The sequence below is a fragment of the Rhinatrema bivittatum genome, chromosome 5, assembly GCF_901001135.1.
Source record: "Rhinatrema bivittatum chromosome 5, aRhiBiv1.1, whole genome shotgun sequence".
NCBI lineage: Eukaryota > Metazoa > Chordata > Amphibia > Gymnophiona > Rhinatrematidae > Rhinatrema > Rhinatrema bivittatum.
In genome coordinates, this window is record NC_042619.1 from 705,459 (window position 1) to 720,848 (window position 15,390).

Below are 15,390 nucleotides of genomic sequence, written 5' to 3' on the forward strand. Positions count from 1 at the left end.
GGGGTAAAGCCTGGGATAAGCACAGAGGATCCTTAGCTGTGAGGGAGTGAGAGGTAAAGCCTGGGATAAGCACAGAGGATCCTTAGCTGTGGGGGAGTGAGGGGTAAAGCCTGGGATAAGCACAGAGGATCCTTAGCTGTGAGGGAGTGAGAGGTAAAGCCTGGGATAAGCACAGAGGATCCTTAGCTGTGGGGGAGTGAGAGGTAAAGCCTGGGATAAGCACAGAGGATCCTTAGCTGTGGGGGAGTGAGAGGTAAAGCCTGGGATAAGCACAGAGGATCCTTAGCTGTGAGGGAGTGAGAGGTAAAGCCTGGGATAAGCACAGAGGATCCTTAGCTGTGGGGGAGTGAGAGGTAAAGCCTGGGATAAGCACAGAGGATCCTTAGCTGTGAGGGAGTGAGGGGTAAAGCCTGGGATAAGCACAGAGGATCCTTAGCTGTGAGGGAGTGAGAGGTAAAGCCTGGGATAAGCACAGAGGATCCTTAGCTGTGAGGGAGTGAGAGGTAAAGCCTGGAATAAGCACAGAGGATCCTTAGCTGTGAGGGAGTGAGAGGTAAAGCCTGGGATAAGCACAGAGGATCCTTAGCTGTGGGGAAGTGAGAGGTAAAGCCTGGGATAAGCACAGAGGATCCTTAGCTGTGGGGGAGTGAGAGGTAAAGCCTGGGATAAGCACAGAGGATCCTTAGCTGTGAGGGAGTGAGAGGTAAAGCCTGGGATAAGCACAGAGGATCCTTAGCTGTGAGGGAGTGAGAGGTAAAGCCTGGGATAAGCACAGAGGATCCTTAGCTGTGAGGGAGTGAGGGGTAAAGCCTGGGATAAGCACAGAGGATCCTTAGCTGTGGGGGAGTGAGGGGTAAAGCCTGGGATAAGCACAGAGGATCCTTAGCTGTGAGGGAGTGAGGGGTAAAGCCTGGGATAAGCACAGAGGATCCTTAGCTGTGGGGGAGTGAGAGGTAAAGCCTGGGATAAGCACAGAGGATCCTTAGCTGTGAGGGAGTGAGAGGTAAAGCCTGGGATAAGCACAGAGGATCCTTAGCTGTGAGGGAGTGAGAGGTAAAGCCTGGGATAAGCACAGAGGATCCTTAGCTGTGAGGGAGTGAGGGGTAAAGCCTGGGATAAGCACAGAGGATCCTTAGCTGTGGGGGAGTGAGAGGTAAAGCCTGGGATAAGCACAGAGGATCCTTAGCTGTGAGGGAGTGAGAGGTAAAGCCTGGGATAAGCACAGAGGATCCTTAGCTGTGAGGGAGTGAGGGGTAAAGCCTGGGATAAGCACAGAGGATCCTTAGCTGTGGGGGAGTGAGAGGTAAAGCCTGGGATAAGCACAGAGGATCCTTAGCTGTGAGGGAGTGAGAGGTAAAGCCTGGAATAAGCACAGAGGATCCTTAGCTGTGAGGGAGTGAGAGGTAAAGCCTGGGATAAGCACAGAGGATCCTTAGCTGTGGGGGAGTGAGAGGTAAAGCCTGGGATAAGCACAGAGGATCCTTAGCTGTGGGGGAGTGAGAGGTAAAGCCTGGGATAAGCACAGAGGATCCTTAGCTGTGAGGGAGTGAGAGGTAAAGCCTGGAATAAGCACAGAGGATCCTTAGCTGTGAGGGAGTGAGAGGTAAAGCCTGGGATAAGCACAGAGGATCCTTAGCTGTGGGGAAGTGAGGGGTAAAGCCTGGGATAAGCACAGAGGATCCTTAGCTGTGAGGGAGTGAGGGGTAAAGCCTGGGATAAGCACAGAGGATCCTTAGCTGTGAGGGAGTGAGAGGTAAAGCCTGGGATAAGCACAGAGGATCCTTAGCTGTGGGGGAGTGAGAGGTAAAGCCTGGGATAAGCACAGAGGATCCTTAGCTGTGAGGGAGTGAGAGGTAAAGCCTGGAATAAGCACAGAGGATCCTTAGCTGTGGGGGAGTGAGAGGTAAAGCCTGGGATAAGCACAGAGGATCCTTAGCTGTGAGGGAGTGAGAGGTAAAGCCTGGAATAAGCACAGAGGATCCTTAGCTGTGGGGAAGTGAGAGGTAAAGCCTGGAATAAGCACAGAGGATCCTTAGCTGTGAGGGAGTGAGAGGTAAAGCCTGGGATAAGCACAGAGGATCCTTAGCTGTGAGGGAGTGAGGGGTAAAGCCTGGAATAAGCACAGAGGATCCTTAGCTGTGGGGGAGTGAGAGGTAAAGCCTGGGATAAGCACAGAGGATCCTTAGCTGTGAGGGAGTGAGGGATAAAGCCTGGGATAAGCACAGAGGATCCTTAGCTGTGGGGGAGTGAGAGGTAAAGCCTGGGATAAGCACAGAGGATCCTTAGCTGTGAGGGAGTGAGGGATAAAGCCTGGGATAAGCACAGAGGATCCTTAGCTGTGGGGGAGTGAGAGGTAAAGCCTGGGATAAGCACAGAGGATCCTTAGCTGTGAGGGAGTGAGAGGTAAAGCCTGGGATAAGCACAGAGGATCCTTAGCTGTGGGGGAGTGAGGGGTAAAGCCTGAGATAAGCACAGAGGATCCTTAGCTGTGGGGGAGTGAGAGGTAAAGCCTGGGATAAGCACAGAGGATCCTTAGCTGTGGGGGAGTGAGAGGTAAAGCCTGAGATAAGCACAGAGGATCCTTAGCTGTGGGGGAGTGAGAGGTAAAGCCTGGGATAAGCACAGAGGATCCTTAGCTGTGAGGGAGTGAGGGGTAAAGCCTGGGATAAGCACAGAGGATCCTTAGCTGTGAGGGAGTGAGAGGTAAAGCCTGGGATAAGCACAGAGGATCCTTAGCTGTGGGGGAGTGAGGGGTAAAGCCTGGGATAAGCACAGAGGATCCTTAGCTGTGGGGGAGTGAGGGGTAAAGCCTGGGATAAGCACAGAGGATCCTTAGCTGTGGGGGAGTGAGAGGTAAAGCCTGGGATAAGCACAGAGGATCCTTAGCTGTGAGGGAGTGAGAGGTAAAGCCTGGGATAAGCACAGAGGATCCTTAGCTGTGGGGGAGTGAGAGGTAAAGCCTGGGATAAGCACAGAGGATCCTTAGCTGTGGGGGAGTGAGAGGTAAAGCCTGGGATAAGCACAGAGGATCCTTAGCTGTGAGGGAGTGAGAGGTAAAGCCTGGGATAAGCACAGAGGATCCTTAGCTGTGAGGGAGTAAGGGATAAAGCCTGGGATAAGCACAGAGGATCCTTAGCTGTGGGGGAGTGAGAGGTAAAGCCTGGGATAAGCACAGAGGATCCTTAGCTGTGGGGGAGTGAGGGGTAAAGCCTGGGATAAGCACAGAGGATCCTTAGCTGTGGGGGAGTGAGAGGTAAAGCCTGGGATATGCTCAGAATATGCTTTATGGCATAGATATGAACAGAAATTGAGTCATTAGTTGGGGTTTCTGGCATTGAACCAGGAAGAACATTGTGCAGACTTCATGGCACCTTATGGTCCTTAATCTGCTGTCAAATTTTGTTTCTGTGATTTTATTTTTTGCATAGAATTGGACAGCTAGACCCTTAACCTCACCCTCTTCCCCGACACCACCTAATATTGTACTAGTTGTTGTTGTCAGCCTTGAAGACAACATTTCCAGCCTCTAGGTCCAGTCCTGCACTCAAATCTTAACCAGAAGGACCAAAAGAGCAACAAACGCCACAGAAGAGCATCCTCTCAGAGTTAGGTCTGCATGCTTCACCTCCACAACGCAGCAGGTTTACTCAGTGGTAAAATCTGGGAACATTTTGCCAGCAGTATTAGTTCTGCGTGCAATGCTAAATTGATTTAAAAATGAATGGTAGAAGTTTTCAGAGTGAGGACAGATTGTGGGTATGAGACGAGAGAATATTGCTAATCCCTCCACTCAGCCTAGCCCTGGATTACTCTATAGACTTGATGTCTGTTTGGGCGTCATTCATAATAAACCTCTCTACATCTGTGACCAGATTATGTAACATTCGTGTTGCTCGCAGCCTGCATAACCTTGTATTTCTCACTACTTTTATTTGGCCAGAAACCAGCTTTAAAAACAGCTCTCGCTCTCCTCTGATAGCTTCTCTTCCTGCCCGCTCACCAGCTATGGCAAGGGAAGCTGAGACTCTGCATCTGTGCAACGAATTAAAGAGCCACAGCAAAAACAGTCCCAAGGAACATTCTCTCCATTCACTCACAAAGGGCGATTTCCAGCCTGCCTGCTTGAACAATTAATGATACAAGCAAAGCATTTTCCCCAAAGTCCTGCTCCTGCATCATTTCCTGCAGTGCTTTCCCCACACTTAGCAATCCTGCAGGGAGAGGCTGAGACTGCAGGAGCTGTGACCTTCCTCCACACACTCAGTGCTACTGTACCGTTCCCTGCAGTGACTGTGTGGGGAGAGGCTGAGACTGCAGGATCTGTGACCTTCCCCCATACACTCAGTGCTACTGTACCGTTCCCTGCAGTGACTGTGTGGGGAGAGGCTGAGGCTGCAGGAGCTGTGAGCTTCCCCCATACACTCAGTGCTACTGTACCGTTCCCTGCAGTGACTGTGTGGGGAGAAGCTGAGGCTGCAGGAGCTGTGAGCTTCCCCCATACACTCAGTGCTACTGTACCGTTCCCTGCAGTGACTGTGTGGGGAGAGGCTGAGGCTGCAGGAGCTGTGACCTTCCCCCACACACTCAGTGCTACTGTACCGTTCCCTGCAGTGACTGTGTGGGGAGAGGCTGAGACTGCAGGAGCTGTGAGCTTCCTCCATACACTCAGTGCTACTGTACCGTTCCCTGCAGTGACTGTGTGGGGAGAGGCTGAGGCTGCAGGAGCTGTGAGCTTCCTCCATACACTCAGTGCTACTGTACCGTTCCCTGCAGTGACTGTGTGGGGAGAAGCTGAGGCTGCAGGAGCTGTGAGCTTCCCCCATACACTCAGTGCTACTGTACCGTTCCCTGCAGTGACTGTGTGGGGAGAGGCTGAGACTGCAGGAGCTGTGAGCTTCCTCCATACACTCAGTGCTACTGTACCGTTCCCTGCAGTGACTGTGTGGGGAGAGGCTGAGGCTGCAGGAGCTGTGAGCTTCCTCCATACACTCAGTGCTACTGTACCGTTCCCTGCAGTGACTGTGTGGGGAGAGGCTGAGACTGCAGGAGCTGTGAGCTTCCTCCATACACTCAGTGCTACTGTACCGTTCCCTGCAGTGACTGTGTGGGGAGAGGCTGAGGCTGCAGGAGCTGTGAGCTTCCTCCATACACTCAGTGCTACTGTACTGTTCCCTGAGTGACTGTGTGGGGAGAGGCTGAGGCTGCAGGAGCTGTGAGCTTCCTCCATACACTCAGTGCTACTGTACTGTTCCCTGAGTGACTGTGTGGGGAGAGGCTGAGACTGCAGGAGCTGTGAGCTTCCTCCATACACTCAGTGCTACTGTACCGTTCCCTGCAGTGACTGTGTGGGGAGAGGCTGAGACTGCAGGAGCTGTGACCTTCCCCCACACACTCAGTGCTACTGTACCATTCCCTGCAGTGACTGTGTGGGGAGAGGCTGAGACTGCAGGAGCTGTGACCTTCCCCCACACACTCAGTGCTACTGTACTGTTCCCTGCAGTGACTGTGTGGGGAGAGGCTGAGACTGCAGGAGCTGTGACCTTCCCCCACACACTCAGTGCTACTGTACCGTTCCCTGCAGTGACTGTGTGGGGAGAGGCTGAGACTGCAGGAGCTGTGACCTTCCCCCACACACTCAGTGCTACTGTACTGTTCCCTGCAGTGACTGTGTGGGGAGAGGCTGAGACTGCAGGAGCTGTGACCTTCCCCCACACACTCAGTGCTACTGTACTGTTCCCTGCAGTGACTGTGTGGGGAGAGGCTGAGGCTGCAGGATCTGTGACCTTCCCCCATACACTCAGTGCTACTGTACCGTTCCCTGCAGTGACTGTGTGGGGAGAGGCTGAGACTGCAGGAGCTGTGACCTTCCCCCACACACTCAGTGCTACTGTACCATTCCCTGCAGTGACTGTGTGGGGAGAGGCTGAGACTGCAGGAGCTGTGACCTTCCCCCACACACTCAGTGCTACTGTACTGTTCCCTGCAGTGACTGTGTGGGGAGAGGCTGAGGCTGCAGGATCTGTGACCTTCCCCCATACACTCAGTGCTACTGTACCGTTCCCTGCAGTGACTGTGTGGGGAGAGGCTGAGACTGCAGGAGCTGTGACCTTCCCCCACACACTCAGTGCTACTGTACTGTTCCCTGCAGTGACTGTGTGGGGAGAGGCTGAGGCTGCAGGAGCTGTGACCTTCCCCCATACACTCAGTGCTACTGTACCGTTCCCTGCAGTGACTGTGTGGGGAGAGGCTGAGGCTGCAGGAGCTGTGAGCTTCCTCCATACACTCAGTGCTACTGTACTGTTCCCTGAGTGACTGTGTGGGGAGAGGCTGAGACTGCAGGAGCTGTGAGCTTCCTCCATACACTCAGTGCTACTGTACTGTTCCCTGCAGTGACTGTGTGGGGAGAGGCTGAGGCTGCAGGAGCTGTGAGCTTCCTCCATACACTCAGTGCTACTGTACCGTTCCCTGCAGTGACTGTGTGGGGAGAGGCTGAGGCTGCAGGAGCTGTGACCTTCCCCCACACACTCAGTGCTACTGTACCGTTCCCTGCAGTGACTGTGTGGGGAGAGGCTGAGACTGCAGGAGCTGTGAGCTTCCTCCATACACTCAGTGCTACTGTACCGTTCCCTGCAGTGACTGTGTGGGGAGAGGCTGAGACTGCAGGATCTGTGACCTTCCCCCACACACTCAGTGCTACTGTACCGTTCCCTGCAGTGACTGTGTGGGGAGAGGCTGAGACTGCAGGAGCTGTGACCTTCCCCCATACACTCAGTGCTACTGTACTGTTCCCTGAGTGACTGTGTGGGGAGAGGCTGAGACTGCAGGAGCTGTGAGCTTCCTCCATACACTCAGTGCTACTGTACTGTTCCCTGAGTGACTGTGTGGGGAGAGGCTGAGACTGCAGGAGCTGTGAGCTTCCTCCATACACTCAGTGCTACTGTACCGTTCCCTGCAGTGACTGTGTGGGGAGAGGCTGAGGCTGCAGGAGCTGTGACCTTCCCCCACACACTCAGTGCTACTGTACCGTTCCCTGCAGTGACTGTGTGGGGAGAGGCTGAGACTGCAGGAGCTGTGAGCTTCCTCCATACACTCAGTGCTACTGTACCGTTCCCTGCAGTGACTGTGTGGGGAGAGGCTGAGACTGCAGGAGCTGTGAGCTTCCTCCATACACTCAGTGCTACTGTACCGTTCCCTGCAGTGACTTTGTGGGGAGAGGCTGAGGCTGCAGGAGCTGTGAGCTTCCTCCACACACTCAGTGCTACTGTACCGTTCCCTGCAGTGACTGTGTGGGGAGAGGCTGAGGCTGCAGGAGCTGTGAGCTTCCTCCATACACTCAGTGCTACTGTACCGTTCCCTGCAGTGACTGTGTGGGGAGAGGCTGAGACTGCAGGAGCTGTGAGCTTCCTCCATACACTCAGTGCTACTGTACCGTTCCCTGCAGTGACTGTGTGGGGAGAGGCTGAGGCTGCAGGAGCTGTGAGCTTCCTCCACACACTCAGTGCTACTGTACTGTTCCCTGAGTGACTGTGTGGGGAGAGGCTGAGACTGCAGGAGCTGTGAGCTTCCTCCATACACTCAGTGCTACTGTACCGTTCCCTGCAGTGACTTTGTGGGGAGAGGCTGAGGCTGCAGGAGCTGTGAGCTTCCTCCACACACTAGTCCTGGGGGAAATCTGCGCTACTCTGGAGCGTAGAATTCGCGCAGAATTCACCCCCTGTGCAGAATTGCCAAATTCTGCGCAGAAAATAGCAGAGGAGACTGCCGTGAATGGAGCACGTGAAACGAAGGCCCATGTGTGCCACGGGATGCACTCTGCTCCCAAAGAAGATGGAAGGCCCTGGTGTGAGAGAACATGTATGTGTGTGTGAGAGGGGAGGGCTGTCACAGAGGGGAGGGTGAGAGAGAGCAGGGGGTGAGAGAGAGTACATGAGAGGTAAGAGAGCAGGGAGGGATGCTTGAGTGTGGGTTTCAGAGAGAGGGAGCCTATATGAGGAGATTGTGAAGGCGTGTGTATGTGTGTGAGAGATTGGGAGCGCGTGTGTATGAAAAAGGGATCGTGTGTATGTGAGGGTGCTAGCCTGTGTGAAGGGATTGTGTATATGTGAGACAGAGCCTGTGTGAAGGGGAGCGTGAGAGAGAGACATAGTTAACCTGTGTGAGGATGTATGTGTGACAGAGAAAGGGAGCTTGTGTGGGTGTGTATGCAAGAGAGAGGGACCCTGTATGAGGGGATGTGTGTGTGTGTGAGAGAGGGAGCTTGTAGGAGGGTGTGTGTATGTGTGTTAGAGAGAGGGAGCATGTGTGAGAGAGAGTAAGGGTCAGAGGGATCCTGTGTGAGGGGCCAGTACTGAGAACGGGGTCAAACTCTGGGACTGGTGATAGAGTGGAAGGGGTTGAGCCTAGAGGTGTAGGGGAGAGATACTGGCAGGTGGAGTAATTGGGGTTTGAGAGGGTAAAGTGGCCAGGGGAGTAGGGAGAGCGAGTGGAAGGGACAATCTTACAGTGAATTTCTAGGGAAATTCCGCTCAAAATATTTAAAAATTCTGCATCTTTAAGTAATAATTTTTTTCTGTATTAATTGAAAATATAATTACTTAAAGACTGTCATGTAAATTGTGTTATTTTGACCAATATAAAGTTTGCAGAATTTTGCAAAATTTTAAGTTTTTGTGCGCAGAATTTTACAAGTTTTGTGCAGAATTCCCCCAGGAGTAATACACAGTGACCAGTGCTGGGAGAGGCTGGGCCTGCAGGTTTTAGTTTGTTTAAGAATGATAAGAACATAAGAAAATGCCATACTGGGTCAGACCAAGGGTCCATCAAGCCCAGCATCCTGTTTCCAACAGTGGCCAATAGAGATGTGAATCGTGTCCTCGATCGTCTAAACGATCGATTTCGGCTGGGAGGGGGAGGGAATCGTATTGTTGCCGTTTGGGTGTTTAAAGTATCGTGAAAATCGTGAGCCGGCACACGGTGAGGTCGTTCAGCGGGGGTCCTGCCGGCGCCATTTTCCGTACGGAAAACGATTCGCGGCAGGAGATCGTTTTCCGGACCCCCGCTGGACCCCCAGGGACTTTTGGCCAGCTTGGGGGGGCCTCCTGACCCCCACAAGACTTGCCAAAAGTCCAGGGGGGGTCCGTAACGACCTCCTGCAGTCGAATCGTGTTGGTCTATGGCCGCCGCCATTTTGCGCCGCCATTTTGAAAAATGGCGCCGGCTGAAGACAACACGATTCAATTGCAGGAGGCCGTTCCGGACCGCCGCTGGACCCCCAGGTAATTTAAGGCATTTGGGGGGGTTCGGGAGGGTGGGGGATTTAATTTAAAGGGTCGGGGGTGGGTTTTAGGGGGTTTTAGTGTGCCGGATTTCCTGCCCTCCCCCTTCCCCCGATTTACGATTTTTTGACGATAAATCGGGGGAATTGGTATTGTATCGTGGCCCTAACGATTTTTGACGATTTAAAATATATCAGACGATATTTTAAATCGTCAAAAACGATTCACATCCCTAGTGGCCAATCCAAGCCATAAGAACCTGGCAAGTACCCAAAACCTAAGTCTATCCCATGTAACCATTGCAAATGGCAGTGGCTATTCTCTAAGTCAGCTTAATTAATAGCAGGTAATGGACTTCTTCTCCAAGAACTTATCCAATCCTTTTTTAAACACAGCTACACTAACTGCACTAACCACATCCTCTGGCAACAAATTCCAGAGTTTAATTGTGCGTTGAGTAAAAAAGAACTTTCTCCAATTAGTTTTAAATGTGCCCCATGCTAACTTCATGGAGTGCCCCCTAGTCTTTCTATTATCCAAAAGAGTAAATAACCGATTCACATCTACCTGTTCTAGACCTCTCATGATTTTAAACACCTCTATCATATCCCCCCTCAGTCGTCTCTTCTCCAAGCTGAAAAGTCCTAACCTCTTTAGTCTTCCCTCATAGGGGAGTTGTTCCATTCCCCTTATCATTTTGGTAGCCCTTCTCTGTACCTTCTCCATTGCAATTATATCTTTTTTGAGATGTGGCGACCAGAATTGTACACAGTATTCAAGGTACGGTCTCAGCATGGAGCGATACAGAGGCATTATGACATTTTCCGTTTTATTCACCATTTCCTTTCTAATAATTCCCAACATTCTGTTTGCTTTTTTGACTGCCGCAGCACACTGAACCGACGATTTCAATGTTATCCACTATGATGCCTAGATCTCTTTCTTGGGTAGTAGCACCTAATATGGAACCTAACATTGTGTAATTATAGCATGGGTTATTTTTCCCCATATGCATCACCTTGCACTTATCCACATTAAATTTCATCTGCCATTTGGATGCCCAATTTTCCAGTCTCACAAGATCTTCCTGCAATTTATCACAATCTGCTTGTGATTTAACTACTCTGAATAATTTTGTGTCATCTGCAAATTTGATTATCTCACTCGTCGTATTTCTTTCCAGATCATTTATAAATATATTGAAAAGTAAGGGTCCCAATACAGATCCCTGAGGCACTCCTCTGACCACTCCCTTCCACTGAGAAAAGTTTCCATTTATTCCTACTCTCTGTTTCCTGTCTTTTAGCCAGTTTGTAATCCATGAAAGGACATGTGATAGGAGTATACTACCATGCACCTGGTCAAGATGGTGAGACTGACAGTGAAATGCTAAGAGAAATTAGGGAAGCTAACCAAATTGGTAGTGCGGTAATAATGGGAGACTTCAATTACCCCAATATTGACTGGGTAAATGTATCATCGGAACACGCTACAGAGATAAAGTTCCTGGATGGAATAAATGATAGCTTTATGGAGCAATTGATTCAGGAATCGACGACAGAGGGAGCAATTTTAGACCTAATTCTGAGTGGAGCACAGGATTTGGCGAGAGAGGTAACAGTGGTGGGGCCGCTTGGCAATAGTGATCATAATATGATCAAATTTGAATTAATGACTGGAAGTGGGACAGTAAGCAAATCCAAGGCTCTCGTGCTAAACTTTCAAAAGGGAAACTTTGATAAAATGAGAAAAATAGTTAGAAAAAAACTGAAAGGAGCAGCTACAAAAGTAAAACGTGTGCAAGAGGTGTGGTCATTGTTAAAAAATACCATCCTAGAAGCACAATCCAGATGTATTCCACACATTAAGAAAGGTGGAAAGCAGGCAAAACGATTACCGGCATGGTTAAAAGGGAAGGTGAAAGAAGCTATTTTAGCCAAAAGATCTTCATTCAAAAATTGGAAGAAGGATCCAACAGAAGAAAATAGGATAATGCATAAACGTTGGCAAGTTAAATGAAAAGACAGTGATAAGACAGGCTAAGAAAGAATTTGAAAAGAAGTTGGCCGTAGAGGCAAAAACTCATAGTAAAAACATTTTAAAATATATCCGAAGCAGAAAGCCTGTGAGGGAGTCAGTTGGACCGTTAGATGATCGAGGGGTTAAAGGGGCACTTAGAGAAGATAAGGCAATCGCGGAAAGATTAAATGATTTCTTTGCTTCGGTGTTTACTGAAGAGGATGTTGGGGAGGTACCCGTAATGGAGAAGGTTTTCATGGGCAATGATTCAGATGCACTGAATCAAATCACGGTGAACCTAGAAGATGTGGTAGGCCTGATTGACAAACTGAAGAGTAGTAAATCACCTGGACCGGATGGTATACACCCCAGAGTTCTGAAGGAACTAAAAAATGAAATTTCAGACCTATTAGTAAACTTTGTAACCTATCATTAAAATCATCCATTGTACCTGAAGACTGGAGGATAGCTAATGTAACCCCAATATTTAAAAAGGGCTCCAGGGGTGATCCGGGAAATTACAGACCGGTTAGCCTGACTTCAGTGCCAGGAAAAATAGTGGAAAGTGTTCTAAACATCAAAATCACAGAACATATAGAAAGACATGATTTAATGGAACAAAGCCAGCATGGCTTTACCCAAGGCAAGACTTGCCTCACAAATCTGCTTCACTTTTTTGAAGAAGTTAATAAACATGTGGATAAAGGTGAACCGGTAGATGTAGTGTATTTGGATTTTCAGAAGGCGTTTGACAAAGTTCCTCATGAGAGGCTTCTAGGAAAAGTAAAAAGTCATGGGATAGGTGGCGATGTCCTTTCGTGGATTGTAAACTGGCTAAAAGACAGGAAACAGAGAGTAGGATTAAATGGACAATTTTCTCAGTGGAAGGGCGTGGACAGTGGAGTGCCTCAGGGATCTGTATTGGGACCCTTACTTTTCAATATATTTATAAATGATCTGGAAAGAAATACGACAAGTGAAGTAATCAAATTTGCAGATGATACAAAATTGTTCAGATGTTAAATCTCAAGCAGATTGTGATAAATTGCAGGAAGACCTTGTAAGGCTGGAAAATTGGGCATCTAAATGGCAGATGAAATTTAATGTGGATAAGTGCAAGGTGATGCATATAGGGAAAAATAACCCATGCTATAGTTACACAATGTTGGGTTCCATATTAGGTGCTACAACCCAAGAAAGAGATCTAGGCGTCATAGTGGATATCACATTGAAATCGTCGGTTCAGTGTGCTGCGGCAGTCAAAAAAGCAAACAGAATGTTAGGAATTATTAGGAAGGGAATGGTGAATAAAACGGAAAATGTCATAATGCCTATGTATCGCTCCATGGTGAGACCACACCTTGAATATTGTGTACAATTCTGGTCGCTGCATCTCAAAAAAGATATAATTGCGATGGAAAAGCTACAGAGAAGGGCTACCAAAATGATAAAGGGGATGGAACAACTCCCCTTTGAGGAAAGACTAAAGAGGTTAGGACTTTTCAGCTTGGAGAAGAGACGGCTGAGGGGGGATATGATAGAGGTCTAGAACGGGTAGATGTGAATCGGTTATTTACTCTTTCGGATAGTAGAAAGACTAGGGGGCACTCCATGAAGTTAGTATGTGGCACATTTAAAACTAATCGGAGAAAGTTCTTTTTACTCAACGCACAATTAAACTCTGGAATTTGTTGCCAGAGGATGAGGTTAGTGCAGTTAGTATAGCTGAGTTTAAAAAAGGATTGGAGAAGTCCATTACCTGCTATTAAGTTCACTTAGAGAATAGCCACTGCCATTAGCAATGGTTACATGGAATAGACTTAGTTTTTGGGTACTTGCCAGGTTCTTATGGCCTGGATTGGCCACTGTTGGAAACAGGATGCTGGGCTTGATGGACCCTTGGTCTGACCCAGTATGGCATATTCTTATGTTCTTATGGGCACCTATCCCATGATTCTTTCTTTTCCTAGAAGCCTCTTATGAGGAACTTTGTCAAACGCCTTCTGAAAATCCAAGTACACTACATCTACCGGTTCACCTTTATCCACATGTTTATTAACTCCTTCAAAAAAGTGAAGCAGATTTGTGAGGCAAGACTTGCCTTGGGTAAAGCCATGCTGACTTTGTTCCATTAAACTATGTCTTTCTATATGTTCTGTGAGTTTGATGTTTAGAACACTTTCCACTATTTTTCCTGGCACTGAAGTCAGGCTAACCGGTCTGTAGTTTCCTGGATCGCCCCTGGATCTCTTTTTAAATATTGGGGTTACATTAGCTGTATTTAATTTATTTCATTCATTTATATGCTACCTCTCCATCCTTCTAAAGGTTGTTTATTCTCCCACATCACAGTTTTGCTACTTTGAAACTTGTTTTCCCCACAGGTGCTGGCTTATGACTTGGACCAGGGTCAGAATGGTCAGCTGACTTATTCCATCAACCATTCCTTGCCTATGAAAGGACTCTATGATATCGATTCCCAAACTGGAGCCATCACCACAGCAGCGATCCTAGACCGGGAAATCTGGTCTCAGACCCAGTAAGTGACCTTTATCCTGAAGAGTGCGAAAGGTCAGAGAAGCAGAGCCCTAGCGGGTGTGGTGAAGGGCTCTGCAGAAGGGGAGCACATGAGAGTGGCTCCTGGGGTCAAAGGGAGTCAGTGTCACAGCACGATTAACGGGAGATAGGAACAAATGAAATCTAAAAGTATGTAAGGTGATGCCTTTTGATTTGATTAACAACACATTCCCTGTACGTACCCGGATCAGTCCAGACCGTGGGTTGAGCCTCCTGTCCAGCAGATGGAGACAGAGAAAAACTGAAAAGGTATCCTATATCAGGACCGTGCTCACCCTGCAGCACTTCAGTATTTGTCTGTCTCCAGCAGATGTGACAGCTCACCCTGTGGTTCCCTGTTTTTCTTCCTTAGCCATTGCTTGTGGGGCTTTTCTTATTCTAATCTAACAGGATCAAGCAAGTATTATTATTCCTTACCAATTAAGTTTCAGTTTAAAAAAAAAAAATGTAAGAAAGTTGGACTCTGTTTTTCTCTCTCAGGAGACAGTTCTGTCTCCTCGCTCTTGGGGAGCCTAGGGGGGCTTGGCCCCTTGTTTGAAATAGCCTAGGTTCCCTATTCCCGGTATACCTCGGCTGTGGGGCAATACTGGTGGTCCAGTCACTCCCCCTATACAGCTGCCTCTCTTCCGGGACGTCTGTTCCCCGGCGCTGCCAGCAGGGACTTTTCTATCTCAAGCACATCTTCGAATTCCTGGCCTTGGGAGTTCGGGCATCTATCTGCAGCAGTCTCATGCAGCAGACATGCCTTAGGTGGGTTTAACAATTCCTCAGCACCCAGGACCTCCCTTCTGCAGAGGCAGAGCAGGCTGAAAGGCGCTATAGCGATTGGGGCGGATGCCCTTTACGACATGTTCCGCGTCCAGACGAAAGCGATGGCTTCAGCGGTCTCGGCCAGACGGCTCCTGTGGCTCCAGAATTGGTCGGCTGACTCCTCTTCCAAGACGCAGTTGGGCACACTTCCTTTTAAAGGTAAGTTGCTTTTTGGCGAGGACCTGGAGCAGCTTATTAAATCCTTGGGTGAGAACAAGGTTCATAAACTGCCTTCTTTCCTACATGTACCTGCTTCCGGGGTCAGCGGAGATATAATGCTCGGTCGAGAGGGGCTTTCTCTAGGGGAAACTCCTCCTGGTCTCAGTCCTTTCGAGGCCGCCGCATCTTCCGAGATGGCATCCCGCAGCAGCCCACCGCCAAGCCCGCCTCCCAATGAGATTCGGCTGGCCCATTCCTCTGTTCCAAACTTAGGTGGTCGTCTATCTCTTTTCCTTGAGGAATGGGCCAAAATCATGTCGGATCAGTGGGTCCTCAAGATAATCGAGAAAGGCTACGCTTTAGAATTTGCTCGAGACCTATCGGACCTGCACTTAGTCTCCCCATGCGGACATCGGAAGCAGGCAGCCGTATCCCAGACTCTCCCCAGACTGCAAGGGCTGGGGGCCATAGTCCCAGTCCCCACGAAGAAACAAGGCGCCAGCCAGTATTCCATCTACTCCGTAGTACTGAAAAAGGATGGTCATTCTGC

The 15,390-nt window shown here is 49.4% G+C and overlaps 1 protein-coding gene across 1 annotated transcript in view; it reads left to right on the top strand.

Annotated features, from left to right (window-relative positions):
• The window catches only part of DCHS1 (dachsous cadherin-related 1), a gene marked incomplete in the record, with an annotated part of 442,608 nt that overhangs the window by 373,300 nt on the left and 53,918 nt on the right, over positions 1 to 15,390 (top strand). The window contains 1 exon segment of the mRNA XM_029601883.1: positions 13,679 to 13,833. Within this exon segment, the coding sequence (XP_029457743.1) occupies positions 13,679 to 13,833 (155 nt within the window).